The sequence below is a fragment of the Python bivittatus genome, unplaced genomic scaffold (genome assembly GCF_059951505.1).
Source record: "Python bivittatus isolate LINGU-HERP-01145 unplaced genomic scaffold, Pbiv_v1 ctg000080_np1212, whole genome shotgun sequence".
Lineage (NCBI taxonomy): Eukaryota > Metazoa > Chordata > Lepidosauria > Squamata > Pythonidae > Python > Python bivittatus.
The window spans coordinates 19,035,411-19,059,002 of record NW_028277035.1 but is presented as its reverse complement, the minus strand read 5'-3'; the positions used below and the strand labels follow the sequence as shown (position 1 = coordinate 19,059,002).

The 23,592-nt window shown below is 36.2% G+C and overlaps 1 protein-coding gene across 1 annotated transcript in view; it reads right to left on the bottom strand.

Annotated features, from left to right (window-relative positions):
* The window catches only part of WWC1 (WW and C2 domain containing 1), a 98,967-nt gene that overhangs the window by 34,001 nt on the left and 41,374 nt on the right, over positions 1-23,592 (bottom strand). The window contains exons 2-8 of the mRNA XM_007424803.4: positions 16,059-16,168; positions 10,707-10,910; positions 9,386-9,462; positions 4,435-4,514; positions 2,591-2,720; positions 2,002-2,148; positions 1,699-1,772 (exon numbers count right to left, since the gene is read on the bottom strand). Coding sequence (XP_007424865.1) covers positions 1,699-1,772; positions 2,002-2,148; positions 2,591-2,720; positions 4,435-4,514; positions 9,386-9,462; positions 10,707-10,910; positions 16,059-16,168 — 822 coding nt within the window. The remainder of the gene's footprint in view (positions 1-1,698; positions 1,773-2,001; positions 2,149-2,590; positions 2,721-4,434; positions 4,515-9,385; positions 9,463-10,706; positions 10,911-16,058; positions 16,169-23,592) is intronic.

Genomic DNA, 23,592 nt, shown 5'->3' with positions numbered 1-23,592 from the left:
TGGAAATTATACTAATGATGCATTGCAATGTATATATAGATATTTCTAGGAGTTTGTGATTTTTGATATTTGAAGCATGATATCATCTAGTTTCTATTTAGAACTCCTGACCACACAGACAGATTTTCTCCAGGAGCATCTGTCCACATCCTGGTCCTTCAGATCTTCCAATGGGGCTCTGATTGCCATTGTAACTGCACCCATCCACCTTGCTGCTGTTTATCATCTTTTTCTGTTTCTTTCTAGTTTCCCCAGCAATAACTGGGAAAACTAGAAAGAACTAGATTTCCCAGCAATAACTCAAGAGAGCTGGTTTTTAACATAATGTGTTCAATCTATGGTAAGACAAATGAGACTGGTCATTTGTGTCTTCAGTGAGAACTGTGAATTGATTTGTTGTATGATCCATTTGTTTATTTCTTTGGCTACCCATGGTATTCTCCATGTGGAAACTGTGGAGGACAGATGCAGAATCCTGGGAAGAGATGCAGTTGCAGACAGGTGCTAAATTTACATTCCTGCATGCTCTGAAACACATTTTCTGGATTATTTCTGAGGCATTACACAACCTTGTAACTAAAAAGGCATGGTATATTTGATGCAAAAGGATGTTTTGATAAAAACAAAACTATGAAGTTGTAATTGAAATTCCTATAGGATTGGGATACAATAAATGTTGTTGACTTGTTTTAGTGCTCTTGGATTGTAACACATCATCCATCCCTCACCAGCTTTGGTGGTGTTCCAAATGTAAGATATTTTTTTCTAAATAATAAATGTTATATTACATTTTATGTTAGAACTTTGTCAGTTAGAGGAAGTACAAAAAGAGTTGGCTACTGCAACAATAGAAACTATTCCTAACTCAAAGATTTCTTAACACCAATTCATGTTATTAACCATGTTATGATTTTTCCTGGAAATGATAAATATTGTTGAAGAAACTACAGGAAAAATTAGTGCACATTTATTCAAAACTTTAAAAACTGGCAAGTTTTGGTTGGGGCATCTCAGAAATATTGGCATGATACTTACTTCCAGAGTCTGGACCTTACTCTCAGCAAAAGAAATAAAAAGACCCAGCTACCAGACTTTATGTGTCTTTTTTAGGACTACACTGTGGGGGTTTTATATACAAAAGTAACTATAGTTACTTAGGAAAAGAGAGAGAGAAGGAAGGATACAGTAAGTGAGGTTGATTAATTTAAGCTAGAAGTTCAAAAGAGCAAATAAAGGAACAAGGATAACCCTTAAAAGATAAAACATTCTGCAATCCTAAATATACCATGTCAACTTAGGCTGTATGTTTTGTTTTGTTTTTTAATAAAAAAAAAATCAAGGGTGGCAATATTTTCTCCCAAACAATTAGTTATCAAATCAGAGTTAAATTGGGCATCAGCATTAACAGTATAACAGCAGCATTAAAAAAAAGGTTACAGGTTCACCACTATTATTTCACAGTTCTTATGATATAAAGACACATTGACAGTTAATTAAATGCAACAAAAATGTATGAAAAGCATAACAGCATATAAAATATATGCGCAGTTAAATAAATAAATTCTCTATTTTTAGAAAAAGACAACTGTGCTAAACAAATTTTGCCAGAGATAAATTCTTTTTTATGGTAGAGATCTTACTATAAATGGTATGGTTGCTCTCTAAATTGCCAGGAGCAATAAAGAAAAACCTAATTACCTTCGCTTAGCATCTTCATATTGGAGACGCACTCTTACTTTCTCAGCCAACTGATTATTACAGCTCACAAAAAACTGACAAGAGAAAATGTTAATCATTATGTGTCAGAGCCAAAATTCAAGACAAGCGTCAAAGACAAAGAAACTTTTTCGTTATTAACTTTGAATTCAAGAAACATAAAGATATTATGTAAAATATATTTATATGGATAAATGCTACAAAATCTATTTCAAACATCTGTACATTGGCTCTATGAAAAGTCATAAAGCTATTAAAGAACATGTTTAAAGACAAGATACATACATTTCCAGAAACATCTGTTTGGGAGCCAGCATCCAGGTACATCCTAGGTAAGGAACAATGGGAGTTTCCCAAGGAGGTGCTGCTGGCCCACAAGTCTGAATGTGATCTTTTAATTGTCACAAAATTAGCTTTTAGTCTGGCAAGACTCTGGAACGAGAAGAAAGAATATCCACCATCTTACTGACTTCTCATTGCCATGTTGTTTTGAAGGAGACACTTAAAAGGAAGGAATATAATGAAGGACATAAACACTTAAAAATTAATGACTTGCATGAATCTGAAAGGACATTTGAAATCAAATTTATTTATTTTTATTAAATGTGTTTTACAAAAGCAGAGGATAGGCTATAGCTGGACAGCTATTTTACTCATTTTACTTTACAGAAAGATTAACAGCAAGGAGAATGGTTGATTTTTAATCAGCATTTCTATATAAAGTTAATTTTTAATCAGCATTTCTATATAAAGTTAATTTTATGTACCAGTTAAAAATAAACATTTCTGTATTTGCAGTTATACAAACCCAGAATTATTATGATAGTCTTTTAAGATATGCCAGGCATATGATTTCACTAAACTGATTCCATACCTCAATGAGATCTTGCTTTTCTTGCTCTCCTGAAGTTATGGCCTTCTTGATAGTTTTCATTTCATTTAAAATGGCTTGTGCCTCATCAAGTTTATATCCACCTTGGGTGTCAGACATTTTCATATCAATTCTTTAGATAAAAGGAAAGAAACAATTACTCACTAGAAGACTTCTCTCAGGCAGAGAGTTAAGAAAATAATTAAATCTATTAAAGTAAGGTTGAAATGATGACTTTTGAGCCATTGATTTTCCATCTACTGGGGAACAATATATTGCTCAAATTCCTATCTGTTAATTTCCTCTGTTCCAAATTCATGTACTGAAAAATATGAATGTACGATTATAGAAATGATCAGTTTTCAGAAAAAAAAAGGTTACCTTACATTAATATGGGACTAAAATTAGCTCTTCTTTTGATAAATTATCACTATCATTTACAAGTTGGTCCAATGCATGTTCATGCAGAAATATGTGAGAAAGGCAGTGAGCATATACACTTTGGATTTTAATTTGTTACTGTGAGGGAAAGAGGGCCTATGTCCACACCTCCCATAAGCAATTTCTAAATAGTTTGTCTATGCTATGCATGTAGTTGCGAAGGATGATTTTTTCACAGTTTGCTAAGTAGCACTGTTATATTATTATATTTGTTAATACAGAAATATTTTAAAAATGTGTGGGATCAATTAGGCCTCACACAGATATTTATATGTTGCACTGGGTAATGACCCTGGAGATATAATGTACCACTATATTTCTTAATGGAAAAAAAGCATGGGTATTTCCAACTTGCAAATAATGTCATACTTAATAATGTTCACCACTTATTTATAAACTTTTCTTGAATTTCATTTGATACTGATTCCAGATCAATACAGTCTATTAACTGACGGATTAGCATAATAAATGTGGAAAGTATCACCTGAAGCAATTAGGGGGAAAAAAATCTCTGAATTCCAGCTGTAATTAAAATAAAAGTTTAAAAGGAAATACTGCTCTGATTTTTTTTTTCTCTCCTATACCTTAGTGTAGAAAAAGAACTAAAATGTTTATGTTAAATAGGCAGGAATCAAGTTTATCTTAACATATTCTTAATTGACTCTAGATCAATATAATAATATAATAAAAACACAAAGTCAACTCAGACACATAGTCCACAGTGACAAAATATTATGTCCAAGATAACAGATCAAATGGTAAAATTCCAGGAAAAGTACACAAACATATTTATATGTTGTACTGCAGAGTACACAAGTACACAAACTGTAGTCTCCCCGACATCTGATGTGTAGAACCTAAAGCCATTGTGAAAACTGCAGGTGAATGCCAACCTTTAATATGATACCAATGTATTAAATATATTGGATGTAATCCTATGAAAGGTAGAGACCCCTTTAAATTCAGCTTAACTCCTGGTCATTGCTTTCTTGGCAACCACATGGAACTGGTTTACCATTACTTTCTTTACCTGGATTTTTTCCCAACGTTTGAATCTGGCCTGGGATTTCTTGATGATCTCTCATCCAAATACAAACCAGATCCAACCTTAATTATCGTTTTGAAACTGACAAGGTCAGTAGAGGCTGTCATCACTGTGACTTTTAACCATATATAAACAAACTTAAAATTCAATTAATTCCAATGCAGTTTGTCCTTATTCTCCCATTTGTCTCATCTCCACTCTTGTTTCATTAGTGCAGTCCATCACACATCATTCAAAGACTGCATACTTCTATAGATCTGTTTGTACCACACTCATCTTTTCATTAATTTTGATTCTCCAGTCAAACATGACAAGAATCTACATAACTATAAAAGTCAGGATCTGCTATTTGTTAACTTACTTCTTCAGCGTTTGAAAACCATGTTCCTTATATTGGAGTTCCTGTCTCATGTGAGCAACTTCTCTTTTGAGTTTATTAACCTATAGATATGTGAAATAAAATGCTTTTATTTTATCCAGTATGTACTATGTTTTTTAAAAAAGTCAAGATACAATTAAACATTTTTTCAAAGAAAATTATTTTGGTTTCATGATAGTGTGCCCATACCAGTGCTCTCCTAAAGCTGTCTATCTACTTACTATTAGGGTTTGTTAACTTCCTTCAATTCATTGGTAACCATGTACATTGGAGGCTTTCAGCTTGAAACCATATTTAGCACACCAAACCTCCCTGTACTGGCCACCAGAACCCTCTCCTAGTTTCATTTCCCATGGTGGAAGAAAGACAGCACTATTCTGATGTGGTAATTCACAAACCTTTATCTATCCCTCACCTTTCCTGTTAAGAAAGCAGAGAACAAAGTGAAGGTGATTTACTAGGAGCCACTTGAAATGGTATTTCCCAAGGATTCATCACTCACCTTTCAACAGACAAAGGCCTAGAAAAGATGGCTCAGATGAGAGCCCTCTCTTTATAGCCCTGGGTGGTGGCTGCATTAATCTGAGCGGAATGATGGGAGAATACACTCAGTGTATTAAGTATGGTGTTGCATCCTAAAATTAAGCCCCCCACTGATATTCACATATAGCTTTTGGAGCAAAAATGATTTCATAGAAGAGAATTTCCTAGTCATTTTGCCATAAAATAAAATTTGCATTAGGATGATAAATACATCAAGATTCAATGAGACTTAAGTGAGGCTAGCTTTCCATTAGACAAGTACGTCACAGAATAAGTTGCTCTTGTTCTCCCATGCTCTTCGGAAAAAAAAAATCACTTGCTCTTTTGATTTAGCAAAACTTGTCATATCATATATTAAACTAATCAATTGTGCTCAATCTTAACGACAAGATGTAAATTGACAAAGAAAATTTCACAAGTTTGGGAATACAGGAAAAGGCCCAGTTTGTTCACTTCTCAGTAAACCATGATTTAATTTGGCATCTGAGTGTAAAACAAATTACCTCTTTGAGAAATGTTATACACCAATGCATGTCAATTTCTTGTTCAACTTTTAATACAAAAATTAAAATTTTAAAGGCAATAGAGAAATTAGACTGCCTGCATTAAAATGCAGAATTCTGTTTGTGTGTATATGCATGTATGTACATGCATGCGTTGGACTTATTTCCCTGCTTGTGTATCTTTCAATAGTCTTCCCACCCTGCTTTCCTTCATAATTATGGATATTAGTTTTTTTAAAGGGTAGGTTAAAACCAAATTCAGATGTGAACTTAAGACATTAATTTGAATAACTTGCCATATCCTCTTATAAAATGCACACAACTTATTATGATGCAGGTAGTGTACCAGTATAGTGCTTGGGATATACAACAATAGGTATCAAGAAAATAATTTAATGGAACTGAATTTTATAGCGAAAGTAGAAAAACTGGAGTTCTGTATTATTGTATGTGAATTAAATTTAATTTGCCTAAGTCATTATAAATTCTTTATTAAAGACTTCATTCAGGCTCATAGAGAAAATAATCAGATGAATTTGTTATTAATTGAATAAGTTAGAGGTTTGCTCCACTTTATTCAACATATTTCAATGTGTGCATTATTACATATATTACATTTTAGATATCTCAGTATTTCAAATTTTTAATTACAAAGGTCAGCAAGAAATCTGTCAAGGTGTTTCTGAACCTGAAAATTTGGCCTTCACTATCATATTGGAACATGCCACCAACACCAAATGCATTTCATTGTACCTTTTTATAGTTAGCATTAGCTATTAATTAGTATATTTCTTTTTTTTCCCCCTTAGGCATTTGTATCATTATCTAATACCCTCACTTAATGACCACAACTGGGACTGGCAACTCCCTCACTAAGTGACACAGCCATTAAGTGAGACATCACATGACTGTGAATTGTAATTTTATTGCCAGCTTTTCCATTAACACTGCTTGTCAGAAACCAGCTGTGAAGGTCACAAATGGCAATCACATGACTACAGGACGCTCCAACGGTCATAAATGCCTGCTGGTGCAAAACACCCAAATCTCAATCACATGACTATGGGGATGTTGCGACAGTCAAAAGTGCAAGGACCAGTTATAAAGTTAGTTTTTCAGTGCTGTCATAACTTTGGTTGCTAAACAAAACAGTCATTAATCAAGGACTACCTGTAATGATTAGTTGTTCACCCACACAGATAAAACAGATTTCAGGAGATTTAAATAAAGTTAAAGTATTCTATGGATTATTTTCTAAACAGAAATATTGCAATCTAATTACTTTAGTTTTGTTATATTTGTAATTTTATATAGGCTAGAAGTGTGCAAAGCGATACTTCTTCACTTTGTAGCACTGCCTTGATTCTGCCTGCTGGACAGATCCACTTTGAGGTAGTGCTTATGCAGAAAACAAGGTGTCCTGCCTTGACATCTCCAGTTGAGGAGATGTGTTGAGTAGACTGCATTACCTACCTATTTCACTTTAATAGACATATTCACACACAGCTGACTGTTGAAAATCAACAAATAAGAACTTCATCAAAGGTGTGTTTTGTCAAAGCAATTATAGTGAAACACTCCTTGGCAGGTTTGCACAGGCCTATATGAAGCTTCATACTTAGTCAAGTTCCTTATCATGAATCTTTGATTCTGATTAGTTGTAAGAGCTGCTGACAGATATTAAGCCAGAATTCCTGACTGTGATATTAAAAAGGTACTTTGTCTTAATTTAAGCCAATTCCATATACAGTGCATTCTGAAAGTATTCAGACCCGCTTCACTTTTTTCAATTTTGTTATGTTGCAGCCTGATACTACAATCGTTCAAATTCATTTTTCTCCTCATTAATCTACACTCAGTACCCCATAATGACAAAGTGAAAACAGAATTTTAGAAATGTCTGTAAATTTATTAAAAAGAAAAAACTGAATATCACATTGGCATAAGTATTCAGACCCTTTGCAACAACACTTGAAATTTAGCTCAGGTGCCCCCCCTTTCTCTTGATAGTTGCTGAGCTGTTTCTACACCTTGATTGGAGTCCACCTGTGGTAAATTAAATTGATTGGACATGATTTGGAAAGGCACACACCTCTCTATAGAAGGCCTCACAGCTGACAATGCATACTGTATCAGAGCAAAATCCATGAGGTCAAAGGAACTGCCTGCAGAGCTCAGAGATAGGATTATTGCAAGCCACAGATCTGGGGAAGGCTACAAAAAAAATTCTGCTGCACTGAAGGTTCTGAAGAGTATAGTGGCCTCCATAATTTTCAAATGGAAGAAGTTTGGAACAACCAGGACTCTTCCAAGGGCTGGCTGCCCGGCCAAACTGAGTAATTGGGGGAAAAGAGCCTTAGTAAGAGAGGTGACCAAGAACCCAATGGTCACTCTGATTGAGCTCCAGAGATCCTGTGTGGAGATGGGACAAAGTTCCAGAAGGACAACCAGCATTGCAGCCCTCCACCGATCTGGGCTTTCTGGCAGAGTGGCTAGATGGAAGCCTCTCCTCAGTGCAAAACACATGAAAGCCCACTTGGAGTTTGCAAAAAAAGCACCTGAAGGACTCTCAAACTATGAGGAACGAGATTCTCTGGTCTGATGAAACCAAGATTGAACTGTTTGGCCTCAATTCTAAACATTATGTCTGGAGGAAACCAGGCACCACTCATCACCTGCCCAACACCATCCCAACAGTGAAGCACAGTGATGGCAGCATCATGCTGTGGGGGTGTTTTTCAGCAGCAGGGACTGGGAGACTGGTCAGGGTTGAGGGAAAGCTGAATGGAGCAAAGTACAGAGATCTCCTCAATGAAAACCTGTTCCACAGTGCTCAGGACCTCAGACTGGGCCAAAGGTTCACCTTCCAACATGACAACGATCCTAAGCACACAGCCAAAACAACAAAGGAATGGCTTAGGGACAACTCTGTGAATGTCCTAGAGTGGCCCAGCCAGAGCCCTGACTTGAACCCTATTGAACATCTCTGGAGAGACCTGAAAATGGCTGTCCACTGACGGTCCCCATCCAACCTGATTGAGCTTGAGAGGATTTGCAAAGAATGGCAGAAAATCCCCCAATCCAGGTGTGCAAAGCTTGTCGCATCATACCAAAAAAGACTCAAGGCTGTAATTGCTGCCGAAGGTGCTTCAACAAAGTACTGAGTAAAGGGTCTGAATACTTATGCCAATGTGATATTTCAGTTTTTCCTTTTTAATAAATTTACAGACATTTCTAAAATTCTGTTTTCACTTTGTCATTATGGGGTACTGAGTGTGGATTAATGAGAAAAAAAATGAATTTGAACGATTGTAGTATCAGGCTGCAACATAACAAAATTGAAAAAAGTGAAGAGGGTCTGAATACTTTCCAAATGCACTGTATATCACCACAGAGTGTAACGGGGAAGTTGAGGTTTTGGTGTTCTTCAATTTATGAATGCAGCGACTGTGATGAGTATAGAACTTAACACCTAAATGTGAATTTCATATAAATAATAGATTCAGAAATGAAGTGAATCCTTATGACACTTCACTTAGAAGGAAACAGCCAACAATACATTTGAATAAATATTTTATAAGGTAAAACAGTGCTTTGAGGATATTGTATCTGTAAAGGGCACACTTACTTGTTTTCTTTTAATATAGGTATGGGGAACGTATACCTACCCACCCCCACCCCCCAATATTGCTTAGTCATATATTCCAGCAGGGGTAATAGTGAAATATGCTTGGATTTATAGTCAGCAACATCAGAAAGCTCAGGTTCCTCAGTCATGTGTAAATCTGCAAATGGAAGGATTATATTGTACAGCAACTGAGCATTTTGGTTTTTTTACCAGAAGTATTACAACTTAAAAGTAAATAAAAAGTTCATTTTTTTCTTACCCTGGATTTTGTGGTAGCAATTTCAGCCTTCAGAATTTCTGGATCGTATTTTGAGCCAGATGATGAGCTGGAGGCTACTATAAGAAGGGAAAAATTTAAAAAAACAAACAAACAGCAAAGAGGTTAAGGAAATGGGAAGGAATACAAAACAAAGCATATTTTGATTTTTTTTTTAAAGTTAAAGCATTTAAACTCGCCAGAAACCACATTTTTAGTTGGCCATCTTAAGGATTTCCAGAAATAAAAGAGATGGGAAGAAGCTTTACCAAAGTTAATCTGTTTTGCTTATTTTCCCCTTTTAAACATTTTCTGAAGTTCCATATTTACAGAAATATATATGCTAAAAGTCATTATGGTAAATTCTGTTTGTAAAACATACATATGACATCCTGTACAGTAGATCCTCCACTGAGCAGGTGATTAGACTAAATTGCCTCCAAGTTCCCTTTCAGCTTTATTATAGAAGAGACTGATATTATAGTATAAAGGCAGAAGCTGTGTAAGTCAGAACTGATTGCTAAGATTTCATATGCTAGCCTCAGAGGACAAGCAAAGACAGGGAATATTCTGTAGCACAACTAGAACAAGCAATTTAAAACAATATTAATAAAAGTTTTAATACAAAAAACAAAAGTGCTCATGTTTACTAAAAGAAAACCATACAGAAGCATAATCTTTATTAGGTCAGGCAAAATTTCAAAAAAACTAGGGTAGTTTAAACCTTCCAGTTTCCAAGCTATTTTCATTAGAATAGTAGAATAATAAAAACAAAAACATGTGCACGAATATAGGCAAAAAAAGGAAAAAATACAGTGGATGTTTAAGGTGTAACTATAAAATATAGTATTACAGGTAGTCCTCATTTAGTGACCACAATTGGGACCGGCAACTTGGTCATTAAGCAAAGTGGTCACGAAATGAAACCACAATTGTGCTTATGTTCTTCCTTCAGCTTTCCTTTGCTTTACAGACATATAAAGATCGTAAATGTGAGGATTGGTCGCAAAGTTACTTTTTCACCACCATTGTAACTCTGAACGGTTGATGTAGGTAGTGATGGTAGTCACTAAACAAGAACTACCTGTATATGGAATGTGGGAATAGTCTGCAAAGAGTTAAATTAACTACTATTGGAGAAGAGAGGCTCTTAGGTTGCATGAAAGATTTTTCCAAGATTTGTTAGGAAGGAGAAACAAGCAAATAATTCTTATTCTCCCATTTTTGAGAACATAAAATCTAGTTGTTAAGGTCAAAACCTGTTCCCAGAGGAGAAATAAGTTATGTATTCTTATATTAATAAATTATAATTTAAGACACGTACGGCTGGTCTGAGACCCCAATTTACGTTCCCAGACATCATGAAGTTGCTGGTATTCCTGCTGGGCCAATTCAAGCCTCTGTTGCTTGACCTGGTAAACCTCCTTCTGAGCAGTTAATGCTTCTTGAGCCAATACAAGGTAGTCCTTCAGCATGTGTTCTTGTTCCTGCCGCCACTGCACACGAGGATCCTCTATCTGGGTAGTTTCTTTAAACAAGAATACAACAAGCTAGAGATAAATCTAACATAAACTACTGTTTAGCCTAGAACAGAAGTTTCTTTTATGATTTTTATTTGATAAATATGGCACAAGGTCTGCTAAATATTATGTCTTGATATGTGTTGAAAGGACAAACCTGTTTCTCACTTGTTTATTCCAATCAAGACAGTGCACTTAGAGATGACATGACATCCTTTGTTTTATATTTATATTGGTTAATGCAAGTACCTATATGGAAAACGATGATAATTTTGGACCAATCAACCAGCTTCACATTACACACGAATCTGTACTTTGTATAAGCTATGAATAATAAAGTTATACATGGACGACATATCAGACAACACAGTAAGGCTAACCCAGTTCCTTCACATCCCTGGTGTGTGTGTGTGTGTGTGTGTGTGTGTGTGTGTGAACAGTGAAGGTAAAAGAACAGAGACACTTCTGCAGAAGCAGCACTGTATTACTGTCAGTCGGGCTGATGGGTCACTACCCATAAACCAGCCATTAATCAGGATTCAGGTGACAAGGGGAGCCACAGCTGTAAGCCAACACACATATAGTTTCAGACAAAAGTCTGAAAATTTATTCTATCTTTTATTTAGCATGAATAGATAAGAGTAGGGAAACATGCCAATAATACAGTTAAGACTACAATAAGAAGTTGGATTATCTTGTGAATCTCTGTTACTTCTCATTTGAGATGCACAGAAATTCCAGGAGGTTTATTAGGAAAGGCATGTATGTAGTGCACATGGGAAGTATTTGAAATGGTGTTTCATTCTGTTTAGTGGGCAAGTGGGGTGAATTAAGTTGTGTGCTTCTGAAAATTCTACGGGAGAACGTTTGTCTGAAAAGCTAGGAACACACATTTCTGTTCTTTAGACAGCTTTAAATGTTCTAGGCTAATTACTCTTGAGATGCCTAGCTATCACAAAATAAATCATTAATGTGATTGGACTCTTGGATACCAAGGTAATCCAATCTGCATAATTTAGGAGTTCTTTAATATTTAATAGAAAACTCTTGCACAAAGAAACCATTAAAGGGATTCAAGCAAGCCAGAGGATCTCCTTTAGGGCTAAATGGTCTATAATCAAGAAAGGCATCTACCATAGACCCAGGCCAAAACTTTTAATTTTGCAAATGCTTGGAGGCTGCTGGTATGAGAACTTTAAGGAAGAAGAACTAATTTCAGGCTCTATAAATGATGCAAAGTATTCTGTAACATTTGCTTTAATATGAACTTTTCCCATAATTCTTATGTGAAGCTTGAGTTTTTACCTATGGTTTAATTCTAATTCAATGCCTTTCAGTTTTATTAAGAGTACAATGCTCAAAATTGCTGATAGTATCCCTGGGAATTCTGGAAGTTATAGCACCAACATCTCTAGATGGTGCCAGATTGCTAAAGGGTAGATTAGCTCTTTTCAGGGAGCTGATATTTTAGCCTTCCAGAACTGGGGTTACCAGACTGCAAAACTATGGTTCACAAAAAGATACAGAAAACTCTTTTCTTCCATCTAGTGGTCATTCAAGTTCCTCAATCAGATGTGGTAGTTCTCTTCTTAACCCTGACAAATTCAAATAGGAATGTTCCTGCCCATCAGTATCCGGGAGGCAGGGGGCAGGGGGGAGGGGGGAGAAGAGGAAGAAGAGCAATGGAATTAAAAGAGGAATGTTTTGCTTCCATGTTTTCATACTGGTAGTTCTGTATAACTTTGAAATGTTATGCAGTGACAGATTAAGAACCAATGTTAAGACTATTTCAAAAGATACTTATTCTACCACACTTAAATTTGTTAATATAATTTTATATACAAGTACTATTAGTGTTAGTGATGATATATTAAATTATACAAGTAGAGTGCAAATATAATTTTTATAATAACATTAACTACAAAATTATTCATTAAATCCAAGGTATCAATTACAGTATTTGTTTAGCTTATATTAACAAACACATCATCTTCTTCAGTACAGGTAGTCTTCACACTTATGACAGTGCTGAACAAGGGGTACTTCTGATAAGGAGTACTTATCATAGTTGTGGCTGTTGCAGTGCCTCCACAGTCACATGATTGCAATTCAGGTGCTTGGCAACTGGCTCGCATTAACAATGTTGCAGTGTCCCGTGGTCACAGGATCACCATTTGCAACCTTCACTGCCTGCTTCTGACAAGCAAGGTCAATGAGAAAGCCAGCAGGAGGTCGCATATGGTGATGATGTGACCGCGGGACACTGCAAATGCACAGGATTCATGTAACAATGGCAATTGGGACTGCTAGAACTGCCCTTGTAAGTTGACATGGCCACGTGATTCCATGCCTTATGACCACATTGCTTAGCATTGGAGTTCTGGTCCCAATTACTATCAGCAAGTGAGGACTACCTATACTGCACAAGCATTGTTTTTTACATAACCAGGTACTGGGGGGGAAAAAAAAATCCCAGCTGAACCAGGATAGTCACAAAATGCTGAAAAATGTTTTCATTAAATTTCCAAATATATATTTAAAAGAGTTTTGAGATAATTTGGAGTCTTACTAACAAGTCCAATTTCTGAGAATGCCAAAAAATAATAAGTTTGGCTTCTTCCCATATTCTCAGAATAAAGTCCTAAAAAAGTATTTAGTAAGAATATTCATTAATAGTGTAGTGAGAATATAATTATTCTATATTCTTAGCTTTATTTTAAAGAGAAGAGTTAAAACCACAATGCCAGTGGAGGTCCTATTAGAAGAATTGAGATTTACACTCACAAAGCATTCTGGGAATTAAGTTTCCCATTTATAATAAGCTTATATCAGTTCATTTCAGTATAGTTGCTAATGTTAAAACTTCCCTTATAATATTTTCATGTATCATTTATATGTCATAGGTAAAAACAGTAGATTTTAACCCTGACTTGCATTAGGAAAAAAAAGTAGCATTAATTCTTCTTATTTTCATTTAAAACTATTAGTGGTTTCCTAATGTGTTATACAATCTGCCTGACCTTTAACAAATATGTAAGTAATGCAAGTAGCAAGAATTTACACAATGATTTAGCTTGGATCTTATATCTATAAATACATTGGAATCTTTACAAAAGTATCATAGATTTGAATTATTATCCAGATTACAGACAAAGAACTACTGAAAGGGAATAAGTCAAGAACATGCAGAAAAAAATGACTGTGTTATCAGAGGTCCCAAGAATTTGTTTATTCCATTCCAAGGACTCCCAGCTGCTTACAACCATAATTAACAATTGAAGCTTCCCAGGTAATAACAGAGTAATGAGAAAGTCAAGTTTGATATTAGAGAATCAAGTAATAATCATGACAGAGCAAACATTAAGCAATAATATAGCAACTAAATGCTCTCAGGAAGAGCCCCATGTTAACTAACTTCCAGAATACTGTAATGGATGAGGTGAGCCTCACTTCTAAGGGCAGATTATTCTGTGAGGCTGAGGCTGTAACCACCAATCACCATCTACTGGCCTCAGCTCCCCTGGCTTCACAAAATGGGGCACAAGCAAGACTTCATCTTGGGATGAGCATACTGAACAGGCCACTTCTGGTTGGACAAGGTGGTCCTGTCAAAACCAATACTTTGAGCTATGCCCAGAAACCTACCAGCAACCAGAACTACCATAACACGGCTGTAATGTGTTCTTTGCTACGTTGATCAGCCTTTGCTTGGACTACTGTGTTCAGTTCTGTGTGCTACTCCTTCCGGAAGAAAAACTGTGCAATGCTTAAATCACTTGGCAGCAGATTTAGCTCTGCATCTCTGTCAGGTGTTCCTTCTGGTGAAAATCACTCTTCAGTGCAAAGAAACACACTTCTTTGTAGTCCCTGCTGGAAGACTCTGTCAAAGGTGCTGTAGGGATGATGAGCTGCTGTATTAGCCATTAGGTCCCTATGGTAACCAGAGATCATCTACTCCTTATGGTGTATGATTCCATAACTTAAATGCCCTTGAAGCTCCTGATCACTTTGCAATGATTTCCTTAATACCTGAGATTCTTGGGCTGCATATTGCCCCTGAGAGATAAATATGGCCCTCAGAACCAAAGACTGTAGGAAAAAATAACTCAAATGATAAGATACCTTTGTTTAGCCATCTGGAATTCACCAGGTTTCCTGGGAGTTAGCACAGTCCATCTTTGGGTGTGGGGGTGGAGGAGCTGGCAGGAAATGGGTATTTATGAATTATGTATGATAAAACAAGAATGAATGGATGCTGAATGAATGAGAATTGAATAAAAAAATGAGTGAGTGTACAAAAGAAGTACACTGAGGTTTGGTCATATAGACAGAATGAATGAGGATCCAATCCCAAAAAATATATGAAAGAAGAGCAAATGGGTTGGGAGGAAGGAGAAGACTGAGGAAGTTTGGCTGGATGTAGTTGGTGAGACCCTAATGAGGTGAGAAGTTTAAAGAACTTAAAGTTAAACTTTAAGTTCATAGTTAAAGAACTATAAAAATATAATGCATGATGTGGTATATATGGATGTAGTGGAAGCAAGGATGGTTTACAAGGATAGAAGGATATGAAGGACAGTGAATGGTGTTGCAGCAACCTAGATTTAATTAGGTTTTCTTTTCTTTTTCTTATCTTGTGCCTTTAATTTCTTTGGCTTATTACTTCTTATTCTTTTTCTGCATGCTTTGTGTGTGTGTGTGTGTATGTGTGTGTGTGTATTAGTGTTTAAAAACCAAAGTTACTCTAAGACAGGTTACTCTTAATATCATAAAATATTTCAAATTAAACCAATTAACATTTAAATAAAACAGAATATTTTATTTAAATATTATGAATTTTTACACAATGATCCAATAAAGAAGCTACATTTTATCAGACTTTTTAAAAACAGCAAAGACCAACTTAGAGAAAAAGCATATTTCATAGGATAAAGTAATAGCAGCAAAGAAAACCTTAGATAAATATATCCATCAGATCATGTTGTTATTAAGGTTTGTGCAAAAACCTTGAAAAAAGATGTGCCTGCTTTAAAAAGTTTGTTCTCCTTCATGTTCTGAAAATCTATTCTAGATAATTTTCAAAGTATGCACAGCACTAATGAGTGCTATGTACGAAAGCCATTTATGCATTAAATGTAAAATCATGTTACACTTACTGGTGTTGTGGTCAATATAATAGATTCCAACCTGAGGGTCATAAGCCTCTTCCCATCCTAATGGCAATTCATCACTTATGCAGTCAGCAAAGGTAAGTGGTTTAGTATACCTGAAATAGAAAACGTATTGTGCTTCACATGACACCCAAGTTACAAGTAATAACAAACAAAATTAATGGCAATCTTCCCCTACTCATCATTAAAAAAACCAAACTTGAGAGTAGTGAGTCTTTACACATCAAAACCTAATTTTTAATAAAAAATCAATGAATTTGCTCCTCTTTACTAAAGATGGAATCTTAATTATTTCTAGATAGTAATTTGTATTTGGTTTCCAACTTTCCCTTTTTAGGGAAGGTTGCTGAGAAAGTAGTAGGCTTGCAGCTTCAAAATGCCCTGGAGTGAATAGATTTCAGGTAGATTCTAGCCTGGGTTATAGCACTGAGATGGTACTGATCACTCTTGTCAATGGTAGGCACAGAATGGGGATGCTGTATCTATCATGGCCCTCTTGGATCTTTCAGCAGTCTGCGATATCAACCATGGTATCCTTCTGGATTAGCTTATGGATTTGGGAGTAGTGGACATGGTTTTACAGTGGTTCTCCTCTTTCCTCCAAGGCCAGTTCCAGACAGTATTGTTAGGAAGTAAAGGTCCAACGCTAGACCTCTGCATTGCAGGGTGCCTCAGGGCTCAACTGTCTCCCCACTCCTATTTAATACCTATATGAATCCACTGGCTGAGGTCGTTTATTCACATTACGTTAAGTATTACCAGTGTGCTGATGATACTCAGCTGTACATCTTTGCCCCCGGCTGTCCATATAATGCCATCAAAGTTCTGTCCCAGTGCCTGAAGATTGTGGGGGCCTGGATGGGGAAGAAGCAGCTTTGACTCAATTATAGCAAGATCAATTGGCTGTGGTTTTTAAGGCCCCTTGGATCTGAAGACTTTCCATCTTTAACTCTGAAAGGAATAACATGCCCTCAGAGCTGCTGCACAATGTGAAGGTCCTCATGGACTTACAACTTCTGCTGAAAAAGCAGGTGGCTGCCACAGCCAAGATGGCCTTTCCAAAAATCCATCTTGCATACCGGTTGGACCTGTTCCTAGATCAGGAGGCTCTGCTCACAGTCACTCATGCCTTAATCATCTCCTAGCTGGACTGTGGCAATGTGCTCTACATGGGGCTACAAGTGGTCTAAAATGCATGACACCTGGACACACTGTAGTATGTCCATGTAAAATCACTGGACACACCTTAGTACATCCATGAAAAACCACTGCTTCATAAGCTGCACCAGCTTCCAATAGGCTCCTGAGTGCAATTCAAGGTTGTCACCTATAAAGCCCTGTATGGAACAAGGCTGGGCTACTTGTGGGACCACTTTTCTCTGATTGTTTCCACCTGTCCCACAAGATCTGACAGTGTGGGCATGCCCTGGGTCCCTTTTATTAAATATGTCATTTAACTAGATCCAGGAGGCATGCCTTTTCTATCACAGTACCTACCTTGTGGAACGGCATCCCCTTGAGATTTGGATTGCCCCGCCAGCCTTTGAAAGAGCTGTCTTTTCTCCCCAGGCATTGTGCCAGGAGGCTAGTTGAGTCTGGTATGTATAGTTTACAATATTAGGGGAGAGTTTTGCTTGATGCCTTGGTCCCATTGCATTGCATTATATGTATTTTATTTATTTTGCTCTATATTATCCTTTTATGTACCGTTAGCTGCCCAGAGTCACTAGGCTGACATGAGTGGCCTTATAAATAAACAAACAACCCTGTAAAAACATTCTGTAAATACAGACTTCTGTTTTTTAAAATATATATATATTTTGCTTTTTAAAACATATATATATAATGACATAGAATTAATGAATAAATATCTATTTAAAAAGCTTTTCTGAAAACCAAAGAAAACTATAATTTTTAAAGCTCTCTTTTATAGCTTAGTTCTGCAATTAAATCTGGAGTGGAAGGAGCACCCAAGAACATTTATGACTAAAGCAGTAATGGAAATGATCCAGCTGAGTTACTTTAAATCTTCTTGATCTGAATGTGTAATTAAGGAGTGTTAAAATTTGGCTAGCTCACACCCATTAACAGCCTAAAATGGTGTCAAAAATTCCCATTATAAATTCAGGTTATTCATAATGAGGGCTGATAAAGATTACATCAATGTGCCTTTCAGATTTCCCACATGCTTCAAGACCAAGTATTAAAGATTTAGATGGTTTGTTCTGACAGTAACTAAAATAATGTGTCAGGAGCACATCAAAATTTGCCCATGTAAAACGATTACTTTGAGAATTGTACTGGATGTCAGTTAGCTCTCAGATACAATTCAAGGTGTTGGCTGTCACCTTTAAAGTCCTAAAGGGCTCAAGGCCAGAATGGAAGCTGCTTAGCTGGTGTGGCTGGGAAGAGCAGGTGGATGAGAGTTCCTCCTCGAAGAGAATGCTATCTACCATGACACCAGAGGTGAGTCACTATTCTGTGGAACACCTGATTGCAGATATCGACCCCTCCTGCATTTTATGGAGCTTGCGAAGGGCTATTTAGGAAAGCATTTGGGGACATTAACTTATTCCTGTGGATATCATGTTCATGATGCATCTGTTAGGAGTTTCCTACACGCTGTTGATGTGATGGAAGGCATGAGCAGGGAGGATTCTGGAATGGAGCTTCAAGGTTACAGGGAGGGGGAGTGACATTCCAAGCATCTCCTCAGCCCCCAGCTGGACTGTGTGAAAGTAAGGAGGAAGAGACTGGTCCCTCCCCAAGGGATTGATGGTTATAGCTGCTCTTGTTGGGGAATTAGAGTTAGTCTGGCGAGATTCTGTCTATTAGGTGCTAGCTAATAAAGAAGTTGAGTTGATTTCTGGACTGTCTCATGCGATTCTTGGGCTGAACCTGACAGTTCATGTCTTTAACACAATGTTTTGGTGGTGTGTAAGCTGTTCAGAATCTACCAGAATTGAGTGGCCCAGAAGCGCAATAGATAAACAAGCAAAGATTCAAATAGTAATATTTCTACATTGGCTCTTCAGAGAAATATTAAAGACTTACACAAATATTACACATGTACAAGCAAGTATTATATATTTTCCTTTGGTCCATTAGGACTGAGGAATCTAGAAATGTTTCTGACACTGGAAAATAAAAATGGAGATTGCTTTTCCTAGAATTGGGGCCTTTCTCAAGCTAGACGGCCTCCTGAATTCAAGAATCATTATGGCTCCTTTCTAAGGCTACTAGACTTGGGCTGAATAAATCCAGAGAACAATTTAATGGAAGGAAGGAGTCAGACTTTTCATTATCTTTTTTCTGCCATTTACTGATTTCCTGGATATTTGTTCCCATATCTGGTAACCCTAACTAGAGCTGACAGGGTTACCTTGAACTACTTAATATCCCTCAGCCCAATCAATGGACAGGGTTGTTGTTTTTGTGGGAGAAAAAAACTGCAGGAAGAAATGTAATTATGTTCCTTGTGTTGTTGGAGAAAAGGCTGAATATAAATCCAAATAATTCCTACCTCTGAAAATGTCATGAACTGCAGGATTTGATCAGCCAACCCAAGGTCTAACTTCCCCGGGTAGCTGCAGCATTTAAAGACTTTATAAGCACTATCTAAGGTGATAATCAACTAGGGACTTTTTTGAAAATCAGTATTCCAGGATGAACAGATTAATGTCCAGATCAACTAAAGCTTTCAGTAGCAAAAACTTTTCTAAGTTGTTCCTTAAATCAGGAGCCATTTTGAATTAATTAACGGTGGGCTATCACCACCAACTTCCCTGTACAAAGAATCCATGAAGGGAGAGGCAAGAAGCTAAGATAGAAGCCTGCTTTGCTGGCCTCTTTTCCCACCACACAAGACCATTACCCTCAGCCACCCTGTGAGAAGTCCTAGCATCTTATTCGTTTTCAGATATTCATTACATTTTTATTTAGAATTGTATATATTATTGTGAGCTGTACTGGGAGAATTATCATCTCAAAGGTAGCATTTAAATAATTATTTTAAATAACTATAAACAAACATCCCTCCAATGTTTTCTCAGTGCCACTTCTATGGTATTCTTACTGGAGAAAGTAAAACTGAATGAAACTCCACAGATGGAGATGCTTTTTAGTCTATGCTACACCACACAATTTTGACCCATACAGTCCCCTATCACGGACTCCTTGGTGCTCTCTGAGCTTGACTGTTTGCTTGAAGATGTTTCACTACCCAGCTAGGTAACATCATCAGTGCTAGTGAGTGTGGGGTTTGCTCCCTGTTTATATACAGTAGCTTGCCTTCCAGTGTTGGTGGGGGTATGGTTTTCTCCTTGGTAGTTCCTTGATTAGGGTGTTGTTTTCTGCTTGGTCATTTGTCTGGTGTTAGTCCCCTACCATATTTACTATAGTCTTGGGGTAATTTTAACCCTTTAGTTACATTGATACTAAAGAATTTTTGTCAGACTTTTCCCAGGCATGCTGCATTTGGGTTGCAAAAATCCAGACAGCTACTAAGATGGCAGCAAAACTCTAGCTCCTGGCTTCCAGTTGCTGGTTGTCACAATGTCTGCAATTCAGATACGGAATAAACCAGCATTTTTTTCCCCCAACAGCGAAGTCAAGGCTGATAAACTTTATTTTGTTAAAACAGACAACTATCCTGCTTATCTTTGCTACAACTTGCCTTTTCCCCCAACAAAATATAAAGTAAATGGGTTTATTTAAATATGATTTGAAAATATTATCAAGCTATCAGTTTAATTACTCATTTCAATCAAACATAAACAATTGTATGACTTAGCCTTTTTTCACTGCCTAGGGTTAATTCACATGCATGCTGGCTATTTATCAGATTGCACAATTATTCCATTTTTCTCTACCTCTAGCTTTATTATTAGTTCATATTGCTATTTAACACACATTTATAGAAGATGGAATAATGCTGAAATATATTTCTCCCTAAGAATTATCTCCTATAACTGAATATAGTTATAACTGAACTGTCTTAAAAAGTACCTTTTATAAATCCAGCATTTTATAGTGAAAGGGGCAGGTATTTGTCACCTAATTTTTTGAATCACTTATCAATGCTTCTTGAAATGTAATTTTCAATATTAAAAACATATAGTATTTTCATATAGTGCTTTTTTAGTAAAATAGACAAATATAGACTAGCTGTACCAATGCCTCATGAAACACTCCTAGTATAGGTAATCAGGAGTATCCACAGGAGGGGGTGGGGCTAAAAAAAGTCATGATGGCAGCTATGATTGAAACTCCACGTGCAATGCACATTTATAAAGTGCATGACGGCAGCCATCACTTTGACTTTTTTTGCAACTCTGGCAGATATCCCTGCCAGTATGAACAGTTTAGGCAAATTTTAGCCAGTACAGCACAAGCATAACTATAGCCCAGTTTTGCCCCAAATTTGACCATGCTATTGCATTAAGACTACCTTACAAGCCCACATACTATTATTCCCATCCCTCCAACTAGGATGTATAATCCATGTATAGATATACCAGGATGCATTTCTGTGCTCTATGTAATATTATTCACCCCAAAAGGGGATAACATGAGGGGCATGTGTGTATATATCATGCATGTGAAGAAACTGTATTTTTATTGATAAAATAAGGAATAGAGAAATAATAAAACATGTGGATACTAGTTTCAGAATGAGCAAAATTCACAATTGCATAAGACAACTTTGACAAAATAAATGTTATCCTGGTATCTGAAAACTCTAACACAGGCCTGGTGAGGATCTTTTAATGATGGCAGGCCACTTCTTAAAAAGTTATAGCCACTTTCATGGCTACTTTCAATATGGATTATCTAAATATATGTTTCTTAAATAACATGATACAGTTGTGTTAAAAAAATAACTATACAGCATCATATTATTACACTCAACGTTCCCTAACTGTAAGGGAAGCCTCCAGCTTCCCATTGAAGTAAATATATACTACATAATACAGAAATTCATGTTTACATTATTGTTCACAGAACATATCAACCTTCCTCTAATGTCTAACCTATGCTATGCAGATGTTAGACTTAAACTCCAAGCCAACCAAAATTTGTCCCCTCTCCTCTTCAACATTATTTTCTCCACTGTTTTCCTTATTAAAGCTCATTTGCTCTTATTTTCTCGTTATTCAGTTTATGATTTACCACCATAGAACTGAATTCAAATTAAAAGAAAACATACAAGGAAAAAGGTCAATGCAACAGTTCCCAAATGGGTGCCCATGAGGACACTGCCTTACTTCCATAGTTCCCAAAACTATAGGTGGTCTATGCATCTGATTATCAAAAATAATACTACCATTTTTTAAAAATATATTTTACAATTATATTGTAGGGTTAATATTCTGTCATCCATCAAGTCTTAATCAACAGAGAATTCATCAGGACAGGTTGTGATCCCAATAAATTGTCAAAATTTGGCAAAAAGTATCATTTCACTTAAAAAAAAAAATTCTTTCCAGGAAGGGTATCAATAATGTGATTTTAAGTTACTTTATGAGATACTGTTATCATATTAACATTTATATGATTATTTATTATTTAGAATATCGTTGATTCTTTGATTTACCTTGATTCTTGTATATGTGGGTTTGTACATTTTTCTCTGTGAGACAACTGACTGTTGAGGATTTTTAAAAAAAAGTTAATTAAGATAACTGCTGGTAATCAAGTTTTAAAAACTAAGCTTATTCTCTAGTTTACACATAATAGAAACTGCAAAGCTTTGATTAGATTCTGTTTGCCTGTGATGAACTGCCTTCTGACAAACAACTCTTACAATACCACTAAGACAGACAGCATATCTGCAGCACCCTTCATGCTTCACTGTGCTTTCTTAGTTAGAAAATACTCTACCCTAACCATGTCTAAGCACTGTCTCAGGCTTTCCCACCAAGTACTGACCAACTGAGGCAGCACAGCACAGAATGTTTTTCCTATAATTTATCTCCTCCTCCTCCTCCTCCTTCCCCACAATACAGCATAAATCAAAGAGTATTACTCTTCTTGGGGTATTTTCACTGCAGTTTTTCCAATATACAGCACATCTGATAACTATTGCATGCTCACTTGTTTTCTCCCATGTACAATTTATATAATGAAATAAATATGCACGCACACACGCACGACTTATGTACTTTTCACTGCATATCATAAATAATTTAATAAATGAAATACTAACTTATTTATATGCCCTCTAATCATGATTTTATACAAACAGATAAAAAACCACCCATTTACTATGTTTTGGTGAATGTGATTTTCAGAAGCAAAACTACGACAGGTTTTACTACGACAAAAAAACACATTCCATTTCATGTGCATATATTTAACAATATATGAATAATCCCAAGAAACTCGATTTTTCTTTAAATGTACAGCTGAATATAAGTAACAGTTTAGCAAAATAAATATGAAACTAGTGCATATCTTGTATATTGTGATTTCAATAGAAAAATGTGTATAAACATTTGAACCACATGGGAACTCTTTA